Genomic DNA, 20541 nt, shown 5'->3' with positions numbered 1-20541 from the left:
GTGTTTAGACCCTTGCCCCTGGTTTTACCCCTTCTACCAGGTGTCATTTCTAAGAAGCCCTTGGCATGGCTTTTGTGCTGTGTGTTTCCCGACGAAGCCCTTATTTTGGGGTATTTGCATGATTTATCGTAGACCCATGTAGATTCTCACCAAATTTATAAAGTCTCACTTTGGAGCAGCTCTACGGAAATCACGCACTCAAATGGCCACAGGTTAGAGGAAAATTTCCTCTAGCCTTTGTTTGCAATACGAACATGAAAGGCGTCTGTGGAAGAGACCCCCCGTGGGAATTGCCCCCTTACAGCACGAAAATTTGGGGCAGGGCAGGCTCATTTAATTGGGTGCCTTCCAGCCGCGTTCCCGGTGCTAATTGGGCATCATGCTGTCTTTCCGAGGAATGACTCAGACCTGTCCCATTACATCCCCTCCTTCTGTATCAGTGTTATTCTTCTGATGACACCTCCCGGGCGAGCTGGCATCTCCGAACGTGAAAATAACTCATCCTAATGAGGGTGAAGTGCGCGTTGCCAAGCGACACAGCATCGCCAGGGTCTTCATCTGCGGAGCTCGAAGGCACTTAGGTTAATGGGGCTGCTCTTCGCTGTGCTGTTGGGTCTTGGAACCGAGCGGCACAGGGAAAAATATTTGCACTCAAGAGAAAGGGAAGGGTGGGTGGAATGCGTCAGTAGAGGGAAATCGGTGGGTGAAGAGAAACGCGCCTTCGCTCCCCAGGTTAGGGGAAAGTCAGGTTTCATGACCTGGTTTCTCTGGGGAAGGAGGCAGCTCGCTGCCCAGGGAGAGTAATCCCGTGTTCTGCGGGAGCAGCTGCTGTGCTCTCCGCTCCGTGTGTTGCTCGCCAGCTGTCAGAGTCCGTGAGGGCTGTGGTGGATCAGTGCCAGCCCTGACAAATCGGCTCTGGCTGGTAGCATACCGGAGAGAATCGTGTGAGTGCAGGTTGGAGATGGCATATGATGATAGCTAATGAAAACGGAATCGATCAGTCTTTCTTACCCTCTGGAAACCATCGTGCTGGCTTGCCTTGTGCGAGAAGGTTGGGTTTGCTCTGTTCCTGGCCCCCTGCAGAACAGAGGTAAGGCAGCAGCACTGCGGAGTTGCGTGGCCAGGTGAAAAGCACCTCCATCACCTTACTTCCCATTGCAGGCTGCCCCGATCGTTGGGGACTTTTAATCCTCCCAATTGTAAGCTACTTGCCTTTCTACGTGCCAGCTACCAGGGTGGGAAACACAGCACGCATAGTGCATTCTCCAAGCAATAGGGATGGATAAGCTTAGTGCAATGAGGACAATTCCTGACTGCTATTCAAGGCTGCAGCCCACTAAGGCAAAGGGATGTGCTGTGAGAGACAGCCCTGCCTGAACGTCAGGATCTTGCCATAGGTGCTTTCTTCCTCTTTATGCTTTTATTAGGCTTGTCTCCATCTTGGTCCTGCAGGGCGTAGCCACGTTAGAGTCTGTCTCTTTCTATTTGCAGGACTTCTCCTACGATGACTCAAAGGTGGAGTTTAACGTCGACGCCCCAAATGGAGTGGTAATGGAAGGCTACCTCTTCAAGAGAGCTAGCAATGCGTTCAAAACATGGAATCGGTGAGTAATAACTCATAGCCCATCTGATACCTGGGCCAAGACTCTGAAGACAGCTAATACCATAGGAAAGCTAAATTCGTAACAATTCAGAGAAATATCTAACAGCAGGACGTGTCCGGTTTTCAAGAGCCACAAGTATCAAATCTGTCAGTTGTGGGAGGGGGAGGTACGTGAGAGTGCGAACATCAGCTGCGCTGCTGGGAGCTGAGGTGGCTTTTTGTGCACTGACCCTGCTCTTAATTGCTTATAAATATTTCATCTGATAGATCACCGGGAATGCCAGTCTCATATGGCTCCTTCGGTAGTTAGGAGTCTCTACAGCTGCCAGAGACCTTGGGAAAGTGGAAGCAAAGGGTTCATGTTCTTGCCTTGTTCGATATTTGTGTGTTTAGTGTCCCTTGAGAGCGTCATTGGGTTTCATGTTTGGTTGTGCAACAGGATTTAAACCCTTCCAGTGAGTTTCTAATGCAAGAAATCAATGCCTTTTTGGCCCACATTTCCTCCTCTCACTTAACAGAGAAATGATATAATATTATGAGATCCTGTACTTGGCTGTGGGATACACTCAGAGTATATGCCACAGCAGGCTTGAAATATGCTCTCATTAGGCTTTGGAATAAATAAACACTGAGCGATTCAGTGAACAGTCTGCGGGGTGCACACAAACTGCCTGTGTTTGCACAGAGAAAAGATCTGAAATTACTGGAGATCTCAGAGTCAGCTAGATCAGTGAGTCCTCTCTGAGGCTTGCCCTAGTGCTAAGGAGAGTCCAGTCAAATTTAGCAGAATGGTTTTTGCCTCTCAGGCTCTTATCCCCTGACATTTCAGCGCTAAGCTTGCAGTTGGAAGATCCAGAAACTACAACAGCAGCTCTGGCCCAGTGCATCACCTGTTTGATTTCAGTGCTTACCTGGAAGGTATTGCGGATGAAATCTTAGCAGCCTTTTAGGATTTCCCTGTTTGCTGTTTCATAAGCAGACTACAGCCTCTGTCCCTAGACATGCATGGTTGCTTTCACGGCACGCCACGTGTCTGTGCAGAGGAGAAGGTCATTCCGGAGTGTGTCAGGTTCATGTCACGACCTGTACATCGAGAGCTTGGTTCTTGTGAAAGAGAAAAACGGTTCCAGCAGCTCTCTTCTCCACCTGGCTGTGAATTCAAGGGGCACACCATCGGGCATTTACCCTGGAGGGAACGTGATCCTCAGAGGCTTCCAAATTTTCCTGATGTCTGAAGTAAAGCTGGTGTCAAGGGCTCCAGGTTTTCCCAGGCCGCCAAATCTGAGCTATCCTCCCCCATATCCTCCTACATCCTAGTGATACACAGCCTGCATCCTCCCCACGGCCTCCTCCATCCCACCCACTCTTAGCCACATCTTCTGGCGTCTCAGCAACTCACAGCTCCTGGCGCTTACTCATCGCCCTCCTGCTGTCACTCCACCACTTACCGGTGCTGCCTCCCCCTCGTGAGCAGGGGGCAGGCAGAAAACAACAAAATCCACAGTTCAGCTGAGGTTAGGAGGCAGCACCAGGCAGCAATGTGTGCCCGGGGGTGGCAGAACAGGAGCAGGATCAGAACCACGAGAAGCTTTCCCCTCTGCTTTATGTGACAGCAGCATTGCTCCTGGAGCAATTGTTACAGATCGTTACTGTCACAGCAGCTCAGAGATGCAGAACCACATGAGCTCATCAAACGGGGCTCCCACGTAGGTGGGATGGCCTCCAGTTACCTGTATTTTCCCATTTCTCCGCAGACATGTCAAGTCCTTTATTGCTGTTGCCTTTTATCTCCCTCTTTAATGTTTCAGCAGTGACGAAAGAAAGAGAATCCTGTCTCATCTCATTTTCCTAGGGAACCCAGTTCATTTGCAAAACGGGCGTGATACAGGCTCAAATGACAGCCTGCTGCAAGCTCTTTGACTCTTTGTACTCAGATGTTTCTTCCTGAGGTCTGGTGCTGGTGGCCATGGTTTTCATTGCCCTCTGGGATGATGATCAGGTTGCTAAACCTTAGGCTGTATTTTGGGGTGAGGAAATGGCTTGGGGGGGGGGGGGTTGGATTTAGCACTGGAGATTAAGACAGCAGGGACTTACCCCTGATATCAGCATCACATGGACCTTCTCTCACTCACATTTTAGTGGAAAGCTGGCCCTAAGGAGGCAGACTCCCTCCCAACACATGTGTCCTTACTCTAGCCAGAGCAAACAGGAGCTTTGGCATTCGGTTTGGCCTCCTGTAGTCTGTTGTGGCTACTGAGAACTCAGCCTGGTGGATAGCGTATTCTGTAAAAACAGCAAGGTGTGCAGCCTTTTCAATAAACACCGGGTATGCCAGGTCCATCCAGCCCCAGCAGCGCAACGTGTCCAACAGGCACAGCGTTTACTGCCTGCACCAGGGCCAGTGTGCACACACAGACTTCTTGCCCCAGTCATCTTAGGCAGCAGTATGGACTGCCCTATTCCTTCCCTTCCTTCCTCCTTCACATACACTGCCATATCTAGGGCACAGCATCTCGGTGCCAGGAGTCATTCCCTAAGGCTGTAAATCCTTTGTTTATTCCCTGAGGGAGGGCGCTGGAGAAGCAAGAGTTTATGACGTTAGTTTTCAGCTTCTTTGAATAAATTAGACTCAAATGCAGAGATCTTGTTCTGCCGCAGAACAAACCACCTGTCTAGAGCTCTGCCGTTCATTCGCTGTGTTGTCTGTCTTCCTTCAGGAGGTGGTTCTCCATCCAAAACAGCCAGCTGGTGTACCAGAAAAAGCTAAAGGTCAGTGAGGCTTTCCCAGGTGACCCTGCTAGATTGGCCACCTTGTGTCCTGCTTCGCTGGGGACTTCTGCACCGTGGTGGGGAGGGTGGGGTTGGCTTGGAGGGACCGCAAGCCCATTCAGGCACTATTACGCTCCAGAGTTAGACGGTGCTGAGAACTAAGTGGCAGCAGGTGGTGTTTGCAGCGGTCTAAATATCCCTGATCAGCAGAGGAAGGTGATGTCCCCAGTCAGCTGGCCTCTGCGTGCACTTGTTGTCCCAATCTTTGGTGCTGTGCAGCCCCTTCCTATTGCCCAGGAGTTTTCCCTTGGTGGGCTGGCTTGTTTTTTTTCTGGACCCAGCATATGGTAACCAGAAGGGTTTGGGGATGAGCTTTCTGAAAAGCCCAGTTCTGACAGATTCAGGGAGCTGACAAAGCCGCCTGTTCTCACCCTTTCAGGATGTCCTCACAGTAGTGGTGGAAGACCTGCGGCTCTGTACTGTCAAGCCGTGTGAAGACATAGAGAGGAGGTTTTGCTTTGAGGTCGTCTCACCTACCAAGTAAGTTTGGTGGATTCCCTAGGTCACCCTTATGGCAGCTGGGGTGTACATGGAACTGCAAGAGATTCGCTTTAAGCAGGTGCTGCCCTGCGTTATTCAGTGTTGGCTGGGATACTCCAGAGTCCTCATGAAGTTTATTAGATACCAGCATAAGCCATATGTGGGACACGCAGACCTAATGTATATATACACTGTGAAACTGGCAATGCTCAGCTTTCCAAAACTGCCTGGAGATTTTGAAGTGGGAGCAACTCTGACAGTGCGAGCTTGTAGGATTAATTTTTGCCACTGTGTCTGCCAAACCAAGGTGCTTGCCCCCATTGGAAAGGTTATGCTGTGGGTGAAGCAGGACAGTTTTGACCAAAACACACGCTCTTTTTGTTCTTCCAACTCTTTTCTTTCTCTTGCAGGAGCTGCATGTTGCAGGCTGACTCGGAGAAGCTGCGTCAGGCCTGGATTCAGGCTGTTCAAGCCAGCATTGCTTCTGCATACCGGGAGAGTCCTGACAGCTACTACATTGAAGTGAGTGAGGCGTCAAGGAAGGTCCCTACTGGTGTGTCAGGGCCATAGCAGCAGGCTTTTGGGCTGTGACAGGTCCAGTGTGGGTGAGCGAACGTTTGGACCAAGGCAGCAAGCTGCTGGCTGTCCTAACTGAAAGGCGACATGATAACGAGCCACATTCCCAGAGCAGGGATGGAGTGAAGCACTGTCTTGTAACAATAAGAGATTAATGAGGCTTTATCCTTTCGTTTCCTGGACAAGCACTAGCTCATTTCCCTTCAGATAATGCGTCCTCTCAACGCCTCTGCAATGGAAAGCTCTGATTCCTTCCTTGCAGATCCTAGACCCCTTTTTGTTCCCTGCAGAGACTGGACCGGACTGCTTCCCCATCAACCAGCAGCATTGATTCCGCTACCGACTCGCGGGAGCGCAACGTGAAAGGGGAGACCATCTTGCAGAGGGTGCAGAGCATCCCTGGGAATGACCAGTGCTGTGACTGCGGTCAGCCAGATCCCCGCTGGGCCAGCATCAACCTGGGCATCCTGCTGTGCATCGAGTGCTCTGGTATCCACAGGTACCGTGCACGTGTGTGCTCTGTGCTGCCAGCCAGGGGCGTAGATTGCAAGCTCCTAGAAAAAAGGTGGAGCATGGGTTGCAACTGAATAATGTTGGTACAGATGGATTCAAAGATAGTTGCTTGCTGCAGTACTTGTGTGCAGGTACATCTCTGTGTGTATCCAAGCTCTGTGCTTCCCACACAGCTGCTGTAGTTGAGGTTGGCAGCCCACGTAGCAAAAGTGCAGAGTCTAGCTCAAAGTACACCAGGAAACAGCCTGAATAATTTGGCTGTAGTGATATTTAGCACTTGTTTGCAAAGCATTTCACAGACTTCAGCTAATTAAGTTCACACAGCTTTAGAAGGCAGAAAAAGGATTAATTTACACAGTCCAGTTTTAGCACTTGTGAAAAAATGAGTTGTCGAAACAGGAAGCCTGGCTGTTTTTTCCTGCTGTACTGGATTTATGTTATAGAGCTGAGAAATTAACTGCCGCTCTCTCTCATTCTTCACTTTCCATACGTGGCAATTCAACCTGTTTCCTGAGCGTAAAATGACAGATAGCTGCACCCGTGAGCGCACACATCCCCGAGCAATGCCTCTGCCAGCAAACTGACCTGCAGTACCTTGGCTCCTATCAGTAGCTCACACTAGTGAGCCATCAGACACACTGGTAGTGTGCACCTCAAGTAGGGAAACCCTTCTCATTAGGGATATAAAGACAAGGAGAGTGAAATAGAATGATTCAGAGACAAACGGAACAGAAGAATAGCTTTTAATGTGAATAATGTTGTGGCAGGGGATTTTTATATCAAGCTTTTGTGTTATAGTTATGTCTGTGTAGATGAATGCATAGGAATTGGATTGATTTTGCTCATCTTATGATACATAATCTGTTTTGAGGAATGTAACCATTTTGGTTTTCTTTTTGGATAAACAGGAGTCTGGGCGTTCACTGCTCCAAAGTCCGATCTCTCACGCTGGACTCCTGGGAGCCAGAGTTACTGAAAGTGAGTGTTGGCTTTTAACACCAAGAGTTGGACAAATGGTGGGCGTGGAGGGACTCTTGGTGGCAGAACTCCTCACCAGAAGATTTCATTCCCTCCCTGTTGTATTGCAGCTGATGTGTGAGCTGGGGAACAGCACCATGAATCAGATTTACGAGGCGCAGTGTGAAGAGTTGGGACTTAAGAAACCGACAGCAGGGAGCTCCAGGTGAGTCTGAGCGCATGCCCTGGTCCTTACAGCCCCGTGGGAAGGTATCCACCTACACCGACCCCTCAGCTCTGCCCTGAGCTCTCTGGAGAGCCAGACTGAGTGGGACTGACATTCAGTGAGGGCCCAAACTCCCTTCCTCCTGGTGCAAATGGCTTGGGCAAGGCTGGACACCTCAGCCTGTTCCCTCTGCAGCTGGCCTGAGCTTGACTCTCAGAAAGGTCAGTGTGGTGTTACCAGCCAGCAGCCTGCCGAAACATCCTTAGACCAGGGTTTGCTGGGTGTACACCTGCTGAGACCTTACAAATACACGTAACTGAAGCATGTGGCGTGGGCTGGGGCTGAACATCCCTTTCCACTCTCAGCCACATGCTGCGTTCCGCAGTTATGCTGTGAAAATTTTGAAATATTTTTAGATCTTAGAAGACTTGCCTGCTTCATCCAGGCCTCGCTGGCTTTTAGGACTCAAATCCAGGTTGAGAAAATGACCCATAGCAGCCTTATCCCCTTGTGGCTGTTTGCTTTAGGTGAATCTTGTGACCCTGTGCACAGCTTTATGCTGTTCTTCTCTTAGGCAGGACAAGGAAGCCTGGATCAAGGTGAAGTATGTGGAGAAGAAATTCCTGAAGAAGCTGCCAAATGGGGAGGCTCTGGCAGAGAACGAGCGGAAACCTCGACGCTGGTGTGTGAAGAAGTGCCAGAGGCACAACAGCGCCACGAAAGCACCCACAGCTCGTAGGAAGTACCGCCACGAAGCAGGCAACGCATCGCCAGCCATGCTGTCGTCAGGTGCGAACTTCCCTGCCCCAGACAGAGCTGTGTTGGCCTGTTCACCACCCTGTGTAGGTATGGGCACTGCTGCCATAACACATGGCCCTGCACCTCTGGGGTCTGCAGCCTGCCGGAGGTATAAGCAAAATGCTGTTGCACAAACCTTGATGCAGATCTTCAGAGCCATTTCCTAACACTTTCCACGTGTTTGAGGAGGTTCTTCTGGCTAACAGAAGAGATCTTTCAAGGCCAGGTTGGATGGGGCTTTGGGCAACCTGAACTGATGGAAGGTACTCTGCCTATGGCAGGGGGATTGAAAATAGATGATTTTTAAGGTCCTTTCCAAAAACAAGCCATGCTATGGTTCTATGATCTTTTATATCTGGGTGATCTAGCAACTTCTAAGCTGTCTTTGCCTTCCTTTGTATTCCAACTTCCTGCTTTTTAACAAAAGAAAAAAGCAAATCCTTTTAATTTTGCCTTCCTGGTCTGTAATGGAGGCCACGTTTATGAAGGCTTCTGGCTGCTCAGAAAGCTCTGGTATGACTTGGTCTGCAGTGTTACCACCAGCTATGGTGGTTGTGTTTTGATGGTGTATGTGAGCATGGTTATGGCACTGAAAAATTCTGGGGTATGCAAGTTCAGTCCGTGTAAATACAGCTGTGGAACTCTGCATTTGTTCATCTGCATGTTATTAACTATGCACTTCAAAATCTCTCCGTAAAACAGCAGCCACGCTGGAGAGGAAGTTCCGTCGAGATTCCCTCTTCTGCCCTGATGAACTGGACTCTCTCTTCTCCTACTTCGACACTGGTGCTGGCTCTGGCCCACGCAGTAAGTACAAAGAAAGAAAAAGTGTCCCTGCTTCTGGCACACCTTACCTCCCAGCTGTTCTAGGGCGTGTGCATTGCACCAGACTTGAGGCAAGGTATCGGCCTCACTGGAGAGGCAGACAGCTGACCAAATCACACACATTGGGTAAATGTCTCGGAAGAGTGATGGGGAGTTACTTGCACCAACTCCAACCCATCACTCTTTTTATTGCACTCGTTATTTTAATATCCTGTCAGTCAGTCCCTGGTGTTTGCATTCTGGTGGATGGGATTTTTTTCCCCACATCTTTTACTCCCAGACTGTGCATTCCATCGTCTTTTTCTGGTTTGAGTTTCGGCTTTTACTTTTTTTTTTCCCTTTTTTTAGCAAGCGTTACTGCGGACAATTTTTCTTTTTGTGTTTGTGACGATGAACTCCCCTCATATTCCGTCCACCTTCCTCTAGGTGCCAGCCACATCTCTATGCAGCATCCGCTAACAGGTGGCCCATGGAGTGGCAGTGGCATTGGTCCCGGTGGGAGCGGTACGCCGTTCCTCCTGGACGGAGGTAAGGTGACGCTCTGGCAGCTAGCAGCAAAAGAGACGCCCAAATTTTACTTGTTCCAAACCAAATATCAGAGGCAGTTATGTATTTTCTTGCAGCCAAACAACTGGAGCACGTAAATGATGTGGGGAAGGCAGGCTGGCAGGCGTTTGAAAGGCTAAAAAGCATCGTGAGGTTTCCTGCAGTCAAGTTGCTGCATCTGAAAGGAACAGCTCTCTTGGATGAGATGAAGGATCCAAGCCTGCACATGTGGGCAGCACATGGCAAATAGGATTTAAGAGGTGTTTACCTCAAACGCCCTGCATTTATCACAGACCAAGAGCATGGCTTGTTGTTATACTCAGATGAGGGATAGTAACTTTTTAAAACAACTCAGCCACTTACGTTATTCAGAAGGTCGTACGATAGTTTAAGGTCCTGTGGCAGCCCAGCAGAAAATCGCAGCCTTTTGTGCAAGTGCATTTTGCCTCTTGAAGTCGATGAAACAGGTGCTTTAGTGCCTGTCTGAATCAGCGCCTTAAAGGCTGTCCCAGTTTCAAGGAATTCAGCGTTATTAGTCAAGCAGAAACAATAGTTTGAATGTAGAACTGCAGAGTTCAGCAGCCTTATCTGGGTCCTGTGGAAGAAAATCGGAGCTTTATCACTGATTCAGTGGGAGCAGAACTGGCAATTTGACATATCAACGTTCATGTGCTATGAGCCAGATCCTCCCTTCTTGCTTTGTAAATCTAGTGTAGTGCCATGTAACTCATTGGAGTCGCTCTTCACTCATGCTGGTGTAATGGAAAGCGTGGTCTCACCAAAGATTGTTTGCTATCTACAAAAAGAAAGCAATAATTTTGCCAAGAGCAAATCCAAAAAAGACAGGCATGATGTGTGCTGCTTTAAGCCTTTCCTGAGAGCTGCATTCACCAAGTCAAGAAGTTCCCAAGTCCAATCCGTACACCTAATCTGGTGATTATTCACTGCTTGTAAAAGCTGTTTCAAAACTGGACAGTCTCCAAAATTCCTTAGTGAATGAATCTGAATTACAGAAGGCATAAGTCCAGAAAAATCCATCAAATTCATGTGACAGGAGTTTCTTTGCCGCTTGATCCGTGGCCAAGGAACTCTGTCTTGAGTCTGGTCTCTAGTTTCTTGTGTAGTTCTGCCAAGCAGCTTTGTACAGATCAGTGATGTTGAAAGCTTTTGCCCAGTAATTAACTGGGACAGGAACATGTGTTTGTCCATGGCATGAGCAAATATACTTGCAGGGTAAAGGCTGTCTGCTCGTCTGCATCCAAGCCTGGCTCTGGATAATGCTACTGCCATTAGTTTTATGAACGTTTTTTTTTTATGTCAGAAGAGAATTTGGGCTCCTTTTTGGAGGTGATTAGGATGCCTCGTGTACCCTGAGTGTGAGTGCATGATGCGATAATCAACAGTAGATTGACAGTAATTAACACACCGCTCCAAACACTTGTTCGTTCTTTTAAACAAGTAGGAGATCAGAAGGCACAGCTTCCTGAGGCATGCTAAGGAAATTACTCATCGCTCTATGCAAAACATAGCAGTTACTTTGAAAAACAGCCTATAGTTAATTGTCAATCAGTGTAATACTGACACCACACAAAGAGCACTAACAAAATATTGGAGGTTGCAGATTCAACCACCAGCCTGTTCTTGTGTGGGGGTGGATACCCAGAAGGTGGAAGTGTAGATCTGATTACAAAAGTGGATCTACACTAATGCATTGTATAAGAATCTGGCCCCAAACGTTTGTTATGAATTGACTGAGATTATTTTTCCTTCACTGTTTTTTTCCACCAGTTTTTAACAAAAATGGCATACTTCTGAAAGGATTTTGCTTAAAGGTAGGAGCAGTGACTGGCAGCAGGATGTAGAGCCCAGCCAATCTTCCCAAGGGACAGGGCATCCCTCATGATGAAGGTGATGTCCCAAAGCCTTCTGCAGGGGCACTGCCAACACTGCTTTTTCCTTCCCTTCTGTCATTTTCTGGATTGCTGTGGATCCAAATTGTGGAAGGTACAAAGTTGCTCAGCCGCTGACACAGTGTGTCCTTGCACAAGTTGTCTCCTGTCTTCTGACTCCACTTACATGTAATCAGCTGCCCTGTAACGTTCACCAGGGAAGGTGGGAAGCACCATAGGGTGGAGAAAGGGTGAATAAGTGAATGGATGCTTTAAGAGTTTGGCTTGAGATAAACATTGTTGATATTATTTGGCCCATTCGTGGTCAATAATCTACTACAAGGGCAATGCATTTTGCAAATGCCCTGGTGACAACTGAAAAACTTTGGAGAAAGCTCAGATAAGAGTGGAAATTAAGATTCTTAGTGGTAAAAGCAGAGGGGTGTCTCTATTTGCTAACGACACTGCGTAACCTGCTGCAAAGCTGTCTCTGCTGCTGCTCTGCTCCAGTCTACGTCACGGCGACCCTCATGGATTGCAGCAAGTGCTGTCCTCAGCAGCCCAAAGTGCCATGGCAATGTTGGAGTATCCCTGCATGAAGGGCAGCGTGGGGACACGGACACCATAAGGCTTTGCAGTTTTTCCTTGGGCAGTTTTACTGAGTGGGGCTAAGTGGGGTAGCAGTCCCCTCTCCCTTGCCAGCAGCGCCCGGTGCAATGTGTGTGTGACGTTCTGCGCAGCCCTTTTCCCCCGTGGTCTCAGCTGTGCCTGGTACCGGAGTGCCCGGGTATTAAAATGGCCTTGGTTTGTCTTCTGTTGGCCCTGCAGGTCTGAGCAGTGACAGCGGGCTTGGGGGAAGCACGGACGGCAGCACGGATATCCTGGTGTTTGGCTCCGTGGTGGACAGCGTGACGGAGGAAGGTGGGTGTCATGCAGAGGCTGGTGATGGAAGTGGTGTGGGGAGCAGCTAGACCTGAGGCAGGAGGGATGGCCAGGACTGTTTGGCGCCAAAAGCAACAGGAAACACAGCAAATTGGAAATGCCAAGCTTTTGGGTCATGTTTCTCCATCCCTTTCTCCCTCTCAGAGTGCGAGGTGTCGGAGGAGTCGAGCGGTGAAGCAGAGATTGAGCAGGAGGCATCAGATTTGGAGGACCTGCGGGAGCTGCATCCTGGCTTGTTGGTCTACAAGGCGGCACAAGCCCGAAACCTGCCACTCATGGCAGAAGCCCTGGCTCATGGTGCTGAGGTCAACTGGGTGAACGACGAAGATGAAAACAAAACTCCTCTGATTCAAGCCGTGATGGGGGTATGCTGTGCTTGTGGCTGTGGGGCTGTGTTTGGGAATGGGAGGCCTTGACTCCAGTTTGGAGTACGCTGACAGTAGGCAGCTCACAGGCTGGTTACGTGCTCGTGCATCCCCTCGGTACTGCGGGCTGAATTTACGAATAAAATTCCTCTTTACTTTGCCAGGGCTCCTTGATAGCCTGTGAATTCCTGCTGCAGAACGGGGCAGATGTTAACCAAAGAGACAGCCGAGGCCGGGCTCCCTTGCACCATGCCACGTACCTGGGGCACACTGGGTAAGTCCTTTGCGTGCCGACTTGCTCCGTCACCCTGGGCTGGAGCTTCAGGGTTGCCACAAAGTCATGGGGTGGGCAGGGGAGCTGGGTTTGGGGTGGATTTCCATCCCAAACAGCAGTTCAGAGGGGGAATCTGCCCATGCAAGAGCTGTGACTGTCTATGGGGGGACTGTGCTCTGTGCCCACTCCGGCGTGGAGGTGGGATTTCTGCTGACGGCCGTTTCTTTCCTTTCTGCAGCCAGGTCTGCTTGTTCCTCAAGCGAGGGGCGAACCAGCATGCAGTGGACAGCGACGGGCAGGACCCGCTAAGTATCGCAGTCCAGGCGGCCAACGCAGACATCGTTACCTTGTAAGTGCAGCACGGCCCCTCCTGCAGGTGGGAACGCTGCCTGCAAATAGCAGAAAGTAAGCAAAACCTCTCTCCCTTTGCTTTCTGTTTTGCTGTAGGCTGCGTTTGGCTCGGATGAATGAGGAAATGCGAGAAGCAGAGGGCCCCTTTGGACAACCAGGTCAATATCCCAGCAACAGCCCTACTGAGCTCCAGTACAGGAAGTGTATACAAGAGTTCATCAGCCTTAACATAGATGAGTGTTAGTGACAACTCCCCCACCTCCCCTTTGCAGTCTTGAAGTGGGGCCGGATTTCTGGAAGCCCCGAGAGCCCCATCCTTGGTATATTGGTGTTTCTTGCAGATTGGTCTGTTTTTGATGCCTGTGCATATAGGTTGAGATGCGTGCAGGAAGGAAAAGGGATCTTTCCTGCTAGCATAAAGTTCTCATGCTTGACTACTGGATGGTTGATTTTCGTGTAGGAGATTCTTAGGGCATAACCACAGACCATGGCGTGTGAACTCGAGTGTGTGAAAAGTATGGGAGAAGAGTTTAGCATTAAAGAAAACAAAACAAAAAAAAAAAAAGAAAAAAAAGAAAGAAGAAAAGGAAACCCTCTATCACCAGGAGAAGCCCGCCAACAATAGGGTCAGACGAACCTCTCATGTCTCTGTTTCGGTGCAGTCACCACGCGCTGAATTCTCGTCTGAACAGTTTGGAAGGGATTCTGACGGGGAGCCCTCTCCTGGCAGTGCGACCAGCAGCCTGCTCTCTCCTGGGACTCTGCAGCATCTGGGAGCTGCTGGGGCCAGTTTAGAAAAACTCAAATGCGACCTCTAAGTCGGGAACAGGCTGTTTCGTGGGGCAGGTGCTTCGCTGCACGGCAGAAGGGGTAGAATTGAGAGCCATGGCTACCCACCTCACTTGCTCTCAGGACTATTACCAGCCACGCTCCCCTTTTTTTGGCCTTGGTGGTTAGCTGGTCAAAGCCATAGCTCACCTGCTTCCTGGGCCGGGATGCGCTCTGCCCATGGTATGAAGCAGCAATGCTAACTTTTTTGAGGCTGGGAGAAGCTTGTCGCTGGCGATGGGCTTTTCTGTCAGGGAAGAAAAGCCAAGTCCAACTGCCACTGCCAAGCTGGCTGGCTGCACGATGCCATTTGGTTTGGTTTGTTTCCTGGTCACCGTATTTCTGACTCAGTGTCTCTGTGAAGGAGACTTCTACCTGCATGTGTATCCCCTGTGCTCACCCCGCATGCTGAAGCATGTGAGCAGGGCATCTCAGCAGCTGGCCCGGGGACTTCTGCGTTTCCCAGTTCCAATGACCAGCAGGACCTTCTTTTTTTTCTTTCCTTTTCCTGGTATTATTCTTTGCTGGAGTGGGGGAATGTGTTTCTACTCAGAGCACTTTGTTGCTGGTGTTTATGGTCTGTTACGGGGGTCATGCTACAGTAGCCCTGCAGAGATGGTGCAGCCAGGTGCTCCTATCTCAGGTGGGCTCACCGAGCGTGCGTACCTCTGCCAGATCCTCCTCTGGCTGGGAACTTGGATGCCAAGCTGAGACGTGCTCCTGCAAGAGCCGCTTCAGAACGCCCTCAAACTGCTGTTGGCATCAGAATTTTTCAGGACTCGTGGGTGGCAGCCCACAGCTGGTATTCAGTCTGCCTGGGCACCTCGGCTGCTGGCTCTGGGGTTGGGCCACTGTGCCTTACAGATAGTGCTGGGATCCTGAAGGGGTCAGGATCTCACGAGGAACACAAATGCCAGGCAGAGTTCCCCATCCTCCTGCATTACATCAGCAGTGATACGCAATCATTGTGATACTATCATCAGTTACTATTTTTCATCAGTGATACTACATCCACTCTTTGACTTCCTTTCTTCGTAAACTGGCTGTTGTCTTGCTGCAGCCCTTGGGGGGGGTCAAACCTTTGCAGGTTTATTTCTATCCTCAGATACCAGAAGAACCCAGCTCCTCGCTTGAGATAGTGCCCTCAGGCTGGTCCAGCAGTGCTCAGAGTGCACCCGTGTGTCTGCAAGTGGAACAAAAAAGAAGCTCCCCTTAGGCTCTGGTAGTTGTCCCCTCGGTTCAAGGGAGCGTCCCTGCTGCCCTCGGGAAGTGCTGCCCCACATCCTGCTGCAGACAGATCACCATTTTCTGTCTCTGCAGTCTGGGGCTTGAATTCCATCTTTCTCTTGTGGCTTTCTCGTTCCCGTTCTCTCTTGAAGCTGCGGGATGCCCGGTGCCAAGTTCTGAGCTCAGTTCCAGTTGTCTGTTGTGAGCCCGAAATAGTCCCAGTGACCGTGTTGGAACTGCTGCAGCTCAGTGGTGGTGCAGAATCGGTCCCAGGGCCTTTCTTTCTTCCCTAAGCCATAAACAATCTCCTTCCACCAATCTTTAAAGAATTAATGAGCTTGGCCCCCCTCAGCCTGTTAACCCCTGGCAATGCCTTTCGCTGCATCTTCTCCATCATTCCACCCCTCCTGCCTCGAGGACCAGGCTCTGTACCTGTACCCAGCACACAGACTGGCTTTCTCCTTTCTCAGCTGCTCAATGCCTGGTCTGAAACTTTCATCCTTAACCAGGCAATGCTCCCTCTGCCCTCTGTGAGTTGGGGCTGTAGGATGTGCCCTTACCTGCCCTCTGCCAAGTGTTCGCGGGGTCTGGGCCGTGTTCTGATCAGCCGTGACACCCTCAGGAGTGATGCAGGACAAAGCGGCGCGGCATAAACCGCTGGGGTGTCTGTATCCTTTGTTCAGAGGGGGATTTCTTTGGGAGCGGGGACCACGCTCCGATCGTGGCTGACTCGGGCATGTGCCCCTGGGGGTGATGCCAAATGCAGGTGGACGTGTGCTGTTGCTGCAGTGCTGCTACATCATCTCCCTCAGCTCGCATTTAATATGCCCAGGGTTAAATCTTTCTGCCTGATACCTGTGTGAGGGTAGAGCCAGCATCACTGCCCGTCAGTGTTCTTGCGCAGGATTACCGAACGTTACCGCTTCACATTCTCCTGGAGCTTCATCTTTCCTTTGCGCTGGTTCTCTTCCTGGTCCAGGTCACCCCAAGTTTACAGGGGCTCCCCCTCGGAGCAGTGGTGCCTTTCGCTTGTGTCACTGCCTTGTTGGACGCCCTCGTGAGCTCAGCCTGCTTGCTCTGCAGCCAGTGGCTGGCGGAGCCCTTCAGCAGGGCAGCACCGTGCTCGTGGTTAGATCACCCCGTGGCATCCAGATCAGTGCTCGAGTGCTTGGTACAGGACAGGGACCAGTATGCGGACAAGAACCGTCTTTTGTGCCTGGGTCAGGAACTGGGAGACCCTCTGTAATGAATTCTCTTGAAAATCCCAGCCCATTTTATGCTTACTGCATCTGACGAGATGTTTGTCAGAGCTGATGTGGTTCCCCTCAAGCTGTGGCCTTTTCCAGAAGGCCACGCTGAATCTTCCAGGCATCTTCCAGGGTACTTCAGAGATCGGGGAAGTGGAACAGATGTCTCACCACCACCACGGTCCTACTCCGTTAAGGAACTTCAGCATGATCGTCATCTAGCAACGTTTGCCACATGCACAGCAACTTAAAACACCCCAGTTGATTTTCCGGCTTCTTAGGAGAAGTTAGGAATAGGCCTGATCCTTTCTGTAAGCCGAGGAGGACTGGAGACGTGGCTTCCACTTTGGGTCATTTTATTTCACAGTCGGCATGAGTGACTCATGAGAACAAAACAGGAACCGGGTACAGTTAGGTCCAGTGAAGCTCAGACTTACTGCTGAAGTACATGAAGTTAAAGCGTGTGTAAATACTGATGCAAAAAGCAGTGTCTTGCAAGACAATTTATTTAACATGTATTGGTACTTTATTTAGATTCAATGTATAAAGCAACTTTGTGCACTTTTCCTACATACAGTATTGGGGGGTTTTATGTTCTTTTGTTATGGATTTTGTGCTGTCTTTTTTAATCAGTGGAATTGTTAAGTATTTAATTTATTATTGATGTGCCCAGAGGACTAGTGCAATTTTTATTCAATACAGTTTGTCTGTATTTAATGTCAGGATTTTTTTGTAGCATTGTTAGGGAATATTTTTCAAAACCTGCCTTTTTTTTCCCCGCAGCTCTCCTCTTCCCCCTTCCTCACCCCCCTTTTCTCTTCTATTTTCATTATACAGATGACGAGGCATGAAATGCCTCTAGTTTGTAATATAATCAACCACTTTAGTACATCCTGCAGTTTCTAAACAAAAAAGGTTCTCCAGGAAAAAATGCTAAGGAGGCACTTCTCACTGGTTTGTGTTTGATTTATTAGGTCGGGGTGTGTGTGTGTGCGTGCCTAGAGCTTTGGAGGGGGGAGCGAGGAAGTTGTACATAAAGTTTGTTTTCAGCAAAATAAATGGCCAGCTGGCTACAGGGAAGGCTAGATCTGAACACTCTTTTTTTTTTTTTCTCCGAGTACAGCTGTATTTGTGTTGTACAATCTTGTTTGAAATACCGAATGCCAAAACTCCTCTTCTCATCCTTTCTTTTCAAAGCGTGCATATGTTGTAACTGTGACAGTAACTTGGCTGCAACCGCAGATAACGTGAGAGGCTTTGCCTTTGTCTCGAAAGCAACATGCCAGGCAAATGGACCCAAACCATTGCCCCAGCCCTGCAGATTCTGTCATCCTTTGAGTTTTTGAGACCTGGGTGAATATTCACATACCTGTACTCGTTTTTTGTAAGTTGACCCAAACCCTGTAACTGAGTGCCTGGACAGGTAGTCTGGGTTTGAGTCTTAGAGGCACCTGTCTCTGATTCCCCATGGGACAACTTCAAGTTGCTGGCAAGTTGAAATGATCCCCCCGTGCCCTCAAGGGATGCCTTGGGTGTTTTTAATGTTGCGGTCTCAGAGATGCTCTCTGCGCTGTGAAACTCTGAGCAGTCTTGAGGAAAAACACGGAACTGGAAGAACTGGTGTCAAACCCTTTTGTTTAAAGACAAGCTGAGACTGTGATCAGCATAAAGTAGATCGGTAACATCTCAGATCAGCACAAATGGCCATTATTTATGCAAGAGAAAACCAGGACCTCCCAAAGAAATGCACTGATAACTGACGGTGCAGCAGCCCTAACGCAGCTGTCCTCTGCTGCTGCTGCTGGGCTGCCCATGACCCTGCTCCTCTCTTCTCACTGCCCGAGCATTATTGCTTTCAACCAAAGACAAAACAGAGTGAACGGATTCAGTGTGATATTAAACACTTGGTTTGCTGATGACAAACGTCGGTGTGAGTGTGCCTGCGTGTGAGAGCATTTGGTGCTGTTGCGTGGAGAAGGGTGGGCAAGGAGGGACCGAGCAGAAGGGAGAGTGGGAGTTTGAAAGAACTTTATTATTTTTTTTTGAGATTCCAAAATATACAGTGCTGTTTCCATAGGAATGTGATTCATATCGCAGTCTGCCTGCTGGCTCCTCTGCCTTGTAGGGAAATTGGACTGGGGTACGTACCTAGCACGTGTTAGTGGGAGGAAAGGGCAGGCAAATAGTTACGGGGAGGGAAAGAGGGGCAGAGGTGGGAGCCACGACGGTTTCCAGGGCACGAGGAGGACCTTGTGTGTTCCTAGTGCGGGAGCCGAGATGGCTGGAGAGGCTGGCTGAAGCAGGAGCATCCCTCCACAAACATCCTGGCTCACGGTGATGGCCGTGGCGGAGCACGTTCAGTTTGTGTGTCCTCCTGCTCCGCTCGCTGACACGCTGGAAGCGGCCAGGCGCTTGCCTTCAGCTTGTCAGTGGAGCTGTAGGCCTGTCTCAGTCACTTCCATCCATCCCGTCCCTCCATCAGCACGGGAATATTAGAGTGGATTCCCCATCCTGGGAGCCCTCGGTGTGACGCCTGGGGCTGCTGGATCACAGAGGGCGAGCGAGCCTTTCTGACGGCAGGGCGACACAGCCTGGGCTGGAAGCCTTTGGGACGAGACAGCCCAACCAGCCTCTTGCTGGCCAAGGCTCCCGTACCTTCCTATCTAAACAGCACGGAGAGAAAGTTCTTCAGCCAAGTAAAAGCTGCTACGTGTGGTTGATAACACGGCTCCGATACACGCCGAGTGGCTGGGCTGCTGCACCAGGGGCTGGCACTTGCTGTAAATACGCTATAACCTATTAACCTCCTTCACTTGCCTGCTTTCAGTACAACTTTGTAACACGTTTTATAATCCCCCCTTTCCCTACACAGCCTGTACTGACTGTAACTATGGAACCAGATATTCTGTATGTTATTACCTTTGTACAATTTTAAAACTGTTGCTGTGGTGTCTGCCTTTTTTTCCTCCCTTCTCTTCTATTGTCTCTGGAAACACTGTTAATAAAAATCTAGATGAACTCTTTCCCTCCTCTTTCTCTGGCTTTATTTATTTATGTACAGTTTCTTGCCTTGTTGCCCGTATTAACTGGACCTAGAACACCAACTCTTTTAACCCGTTTTCTTTTTCCACTGCAACCCACAGCTTGGATCTTATGTCAGTGAAGAGAATGCCGCGTAACTGCTCTGCTTTTTGTTGGGTTTCTGCGACGCTGTCTTGTGATAATGTGATTTCAGGGTGCTTGGGAAGAAGACGGGGAAGGTGACAGGCTCACATCACCCCTCATTCATGTCTCTTCAGAGTACCTGAGTCAGTCGCTGCTCGCTGTGTTACGAGCTCTGCTGCTGACTGCCCTGTAAAAGGAGACCTTGCACTAGATGAAAAATCTCCGTGTTCTGCACGTGGACCGCTCGTTCCCCTGTATCACTGCAATCCTTCCCCCTGGGTTTCTCTCATCTCATGTGCCTGTGGCAGAAAAATAAAAAGAAAAGAAAGAGTGGCCTGGCCTCATGATTTCTATCATACTTAGCATGGAAAACAGGTACGGAATAAAGAAGCGATGTAAAAACCTCTTGTTTTCCTGTGGAGGGAGAAACAGATCCCTATAAATAGAAATTAATGGATCACGGTAGGCTCGTGAACTTGATGAAGGACTTAAATAGGAAGGATACCTTGAATCCAGGAGCACTACAGTCATTTAAGGCACTTATGGAAGGAGAGCTGCATGGTCTTGCAGCAAAATTATAAGGGTTTTGGAAAGGCTTGGCTCACTGCCTGCCCTGTGGCTTTCTCCCTTTGCCATCCTTTTTTCTTACTGCATTTCTATTTCATGTCTAAAGTGGACGCTGTATGAGGATGCAAGCCTCACAAGGATAAATACGCTGAAGACTGAAATGCAATTACAGAAGTCCAGAGCTACAAAAGACTGCCTTTCTCCTTCTTTACTGACTGTGGATTAAATGCTTAAGTATCTTCAAAAATCCAGGGCTAATACTTCACCCAGTAGCAGGATTCATATAATTGGAGTTAGATCTTGAGTGTTGCCGTGTGCTAGGAGAGAGGAGTC

At 49.5% G+C, this 20541-nt stretch overlaps 1 protein-coding gene across 7 annotated transcripts in view; it reads left to right on the top strand.

The window, feature by feature from the left end:
• ACAP3 (ArfGAP with coiled-coil, ankyrin repeat and PH domains 3) overlaps window positions 1-19499 on the top strand; it is an 82547-nt gene extending 63048 nt beyond the window's left edge. For 5 of the 7 annotated variants that reach the window (XM_066981895.1, XM_066981896.1, XM_066981897.1 and 2 more), the window contains exons 10-24: window positions 1492-1604; window positions 4321-4372; window positions 4812-4912; window positions 5323-5434; window positions 5779-5987; window positions 6910-6979; window positions 7090-7184; window positions 7759-7973; window positions 8685-8789; window positions 9234-9335; window positions 12071-12163; window positions 12329-12549; window positions 12714-12823; window positions 13062-13172; window positions 13271-19499. In XM_066981895.1, coding sequence (XP_066837996.1) covers window positions 1492-1604; window positions 4321-4372; window positions 4812-4912; window positions 5323-5434; window positions 5779-5987; window positions 6910-6979; window positions 7090-7184; window positions 7759-7973; window positions 8685-8789; window positions 9234-9335; window positions 12071-12163; window positions 12329-12549; window positions 12714-12823; window positions 13062-13172; window positions 13271-13418 — 1857 coding nt within the window. In that variant the 3' untranslated portion in view covers window positions 13419-19499. Of the gene's footprint in view, window positions 1-1491; window positions 1605-4320; window positions 4373-4811; window positions 4913-5322; window positions 5435-5778; window positions 5988-6909; window positions 6980-7089; window positions 7185-7758; window positions 7974-8684; window positions 8791-9233; window positions 9336-12062; window positions 12164-12328; window positions 12550-12713; window positions 12824-13061; window positions 13173-13270 lie in introns of all 7 variants that reach the window. The other 2 variants (XM_066981892.1, XM_066981891.1) reach the window with 2 other exon arrangements.
• The last annotated feature ends 1042 nt before the right edge of the window (window positions 19500-20541 follow it).

Source organism: Anser cygnoides, chromosome 23 (genome assembly GCF_040182565.1).
Source record: "Anser cygnoides isolate HZ-2024a breed goose chromosome 23, Taihu_goose_T2T_genome, whole genome shotgun sequence".
NCBI lineage: Eukaryota > Metazoa > Chordata > Aves > Anseriformes > Anatidae > Anser > Anser cygnoides.
This window is presented reverse-complemented; position numbering and strand designations above follow the sequence as displayed.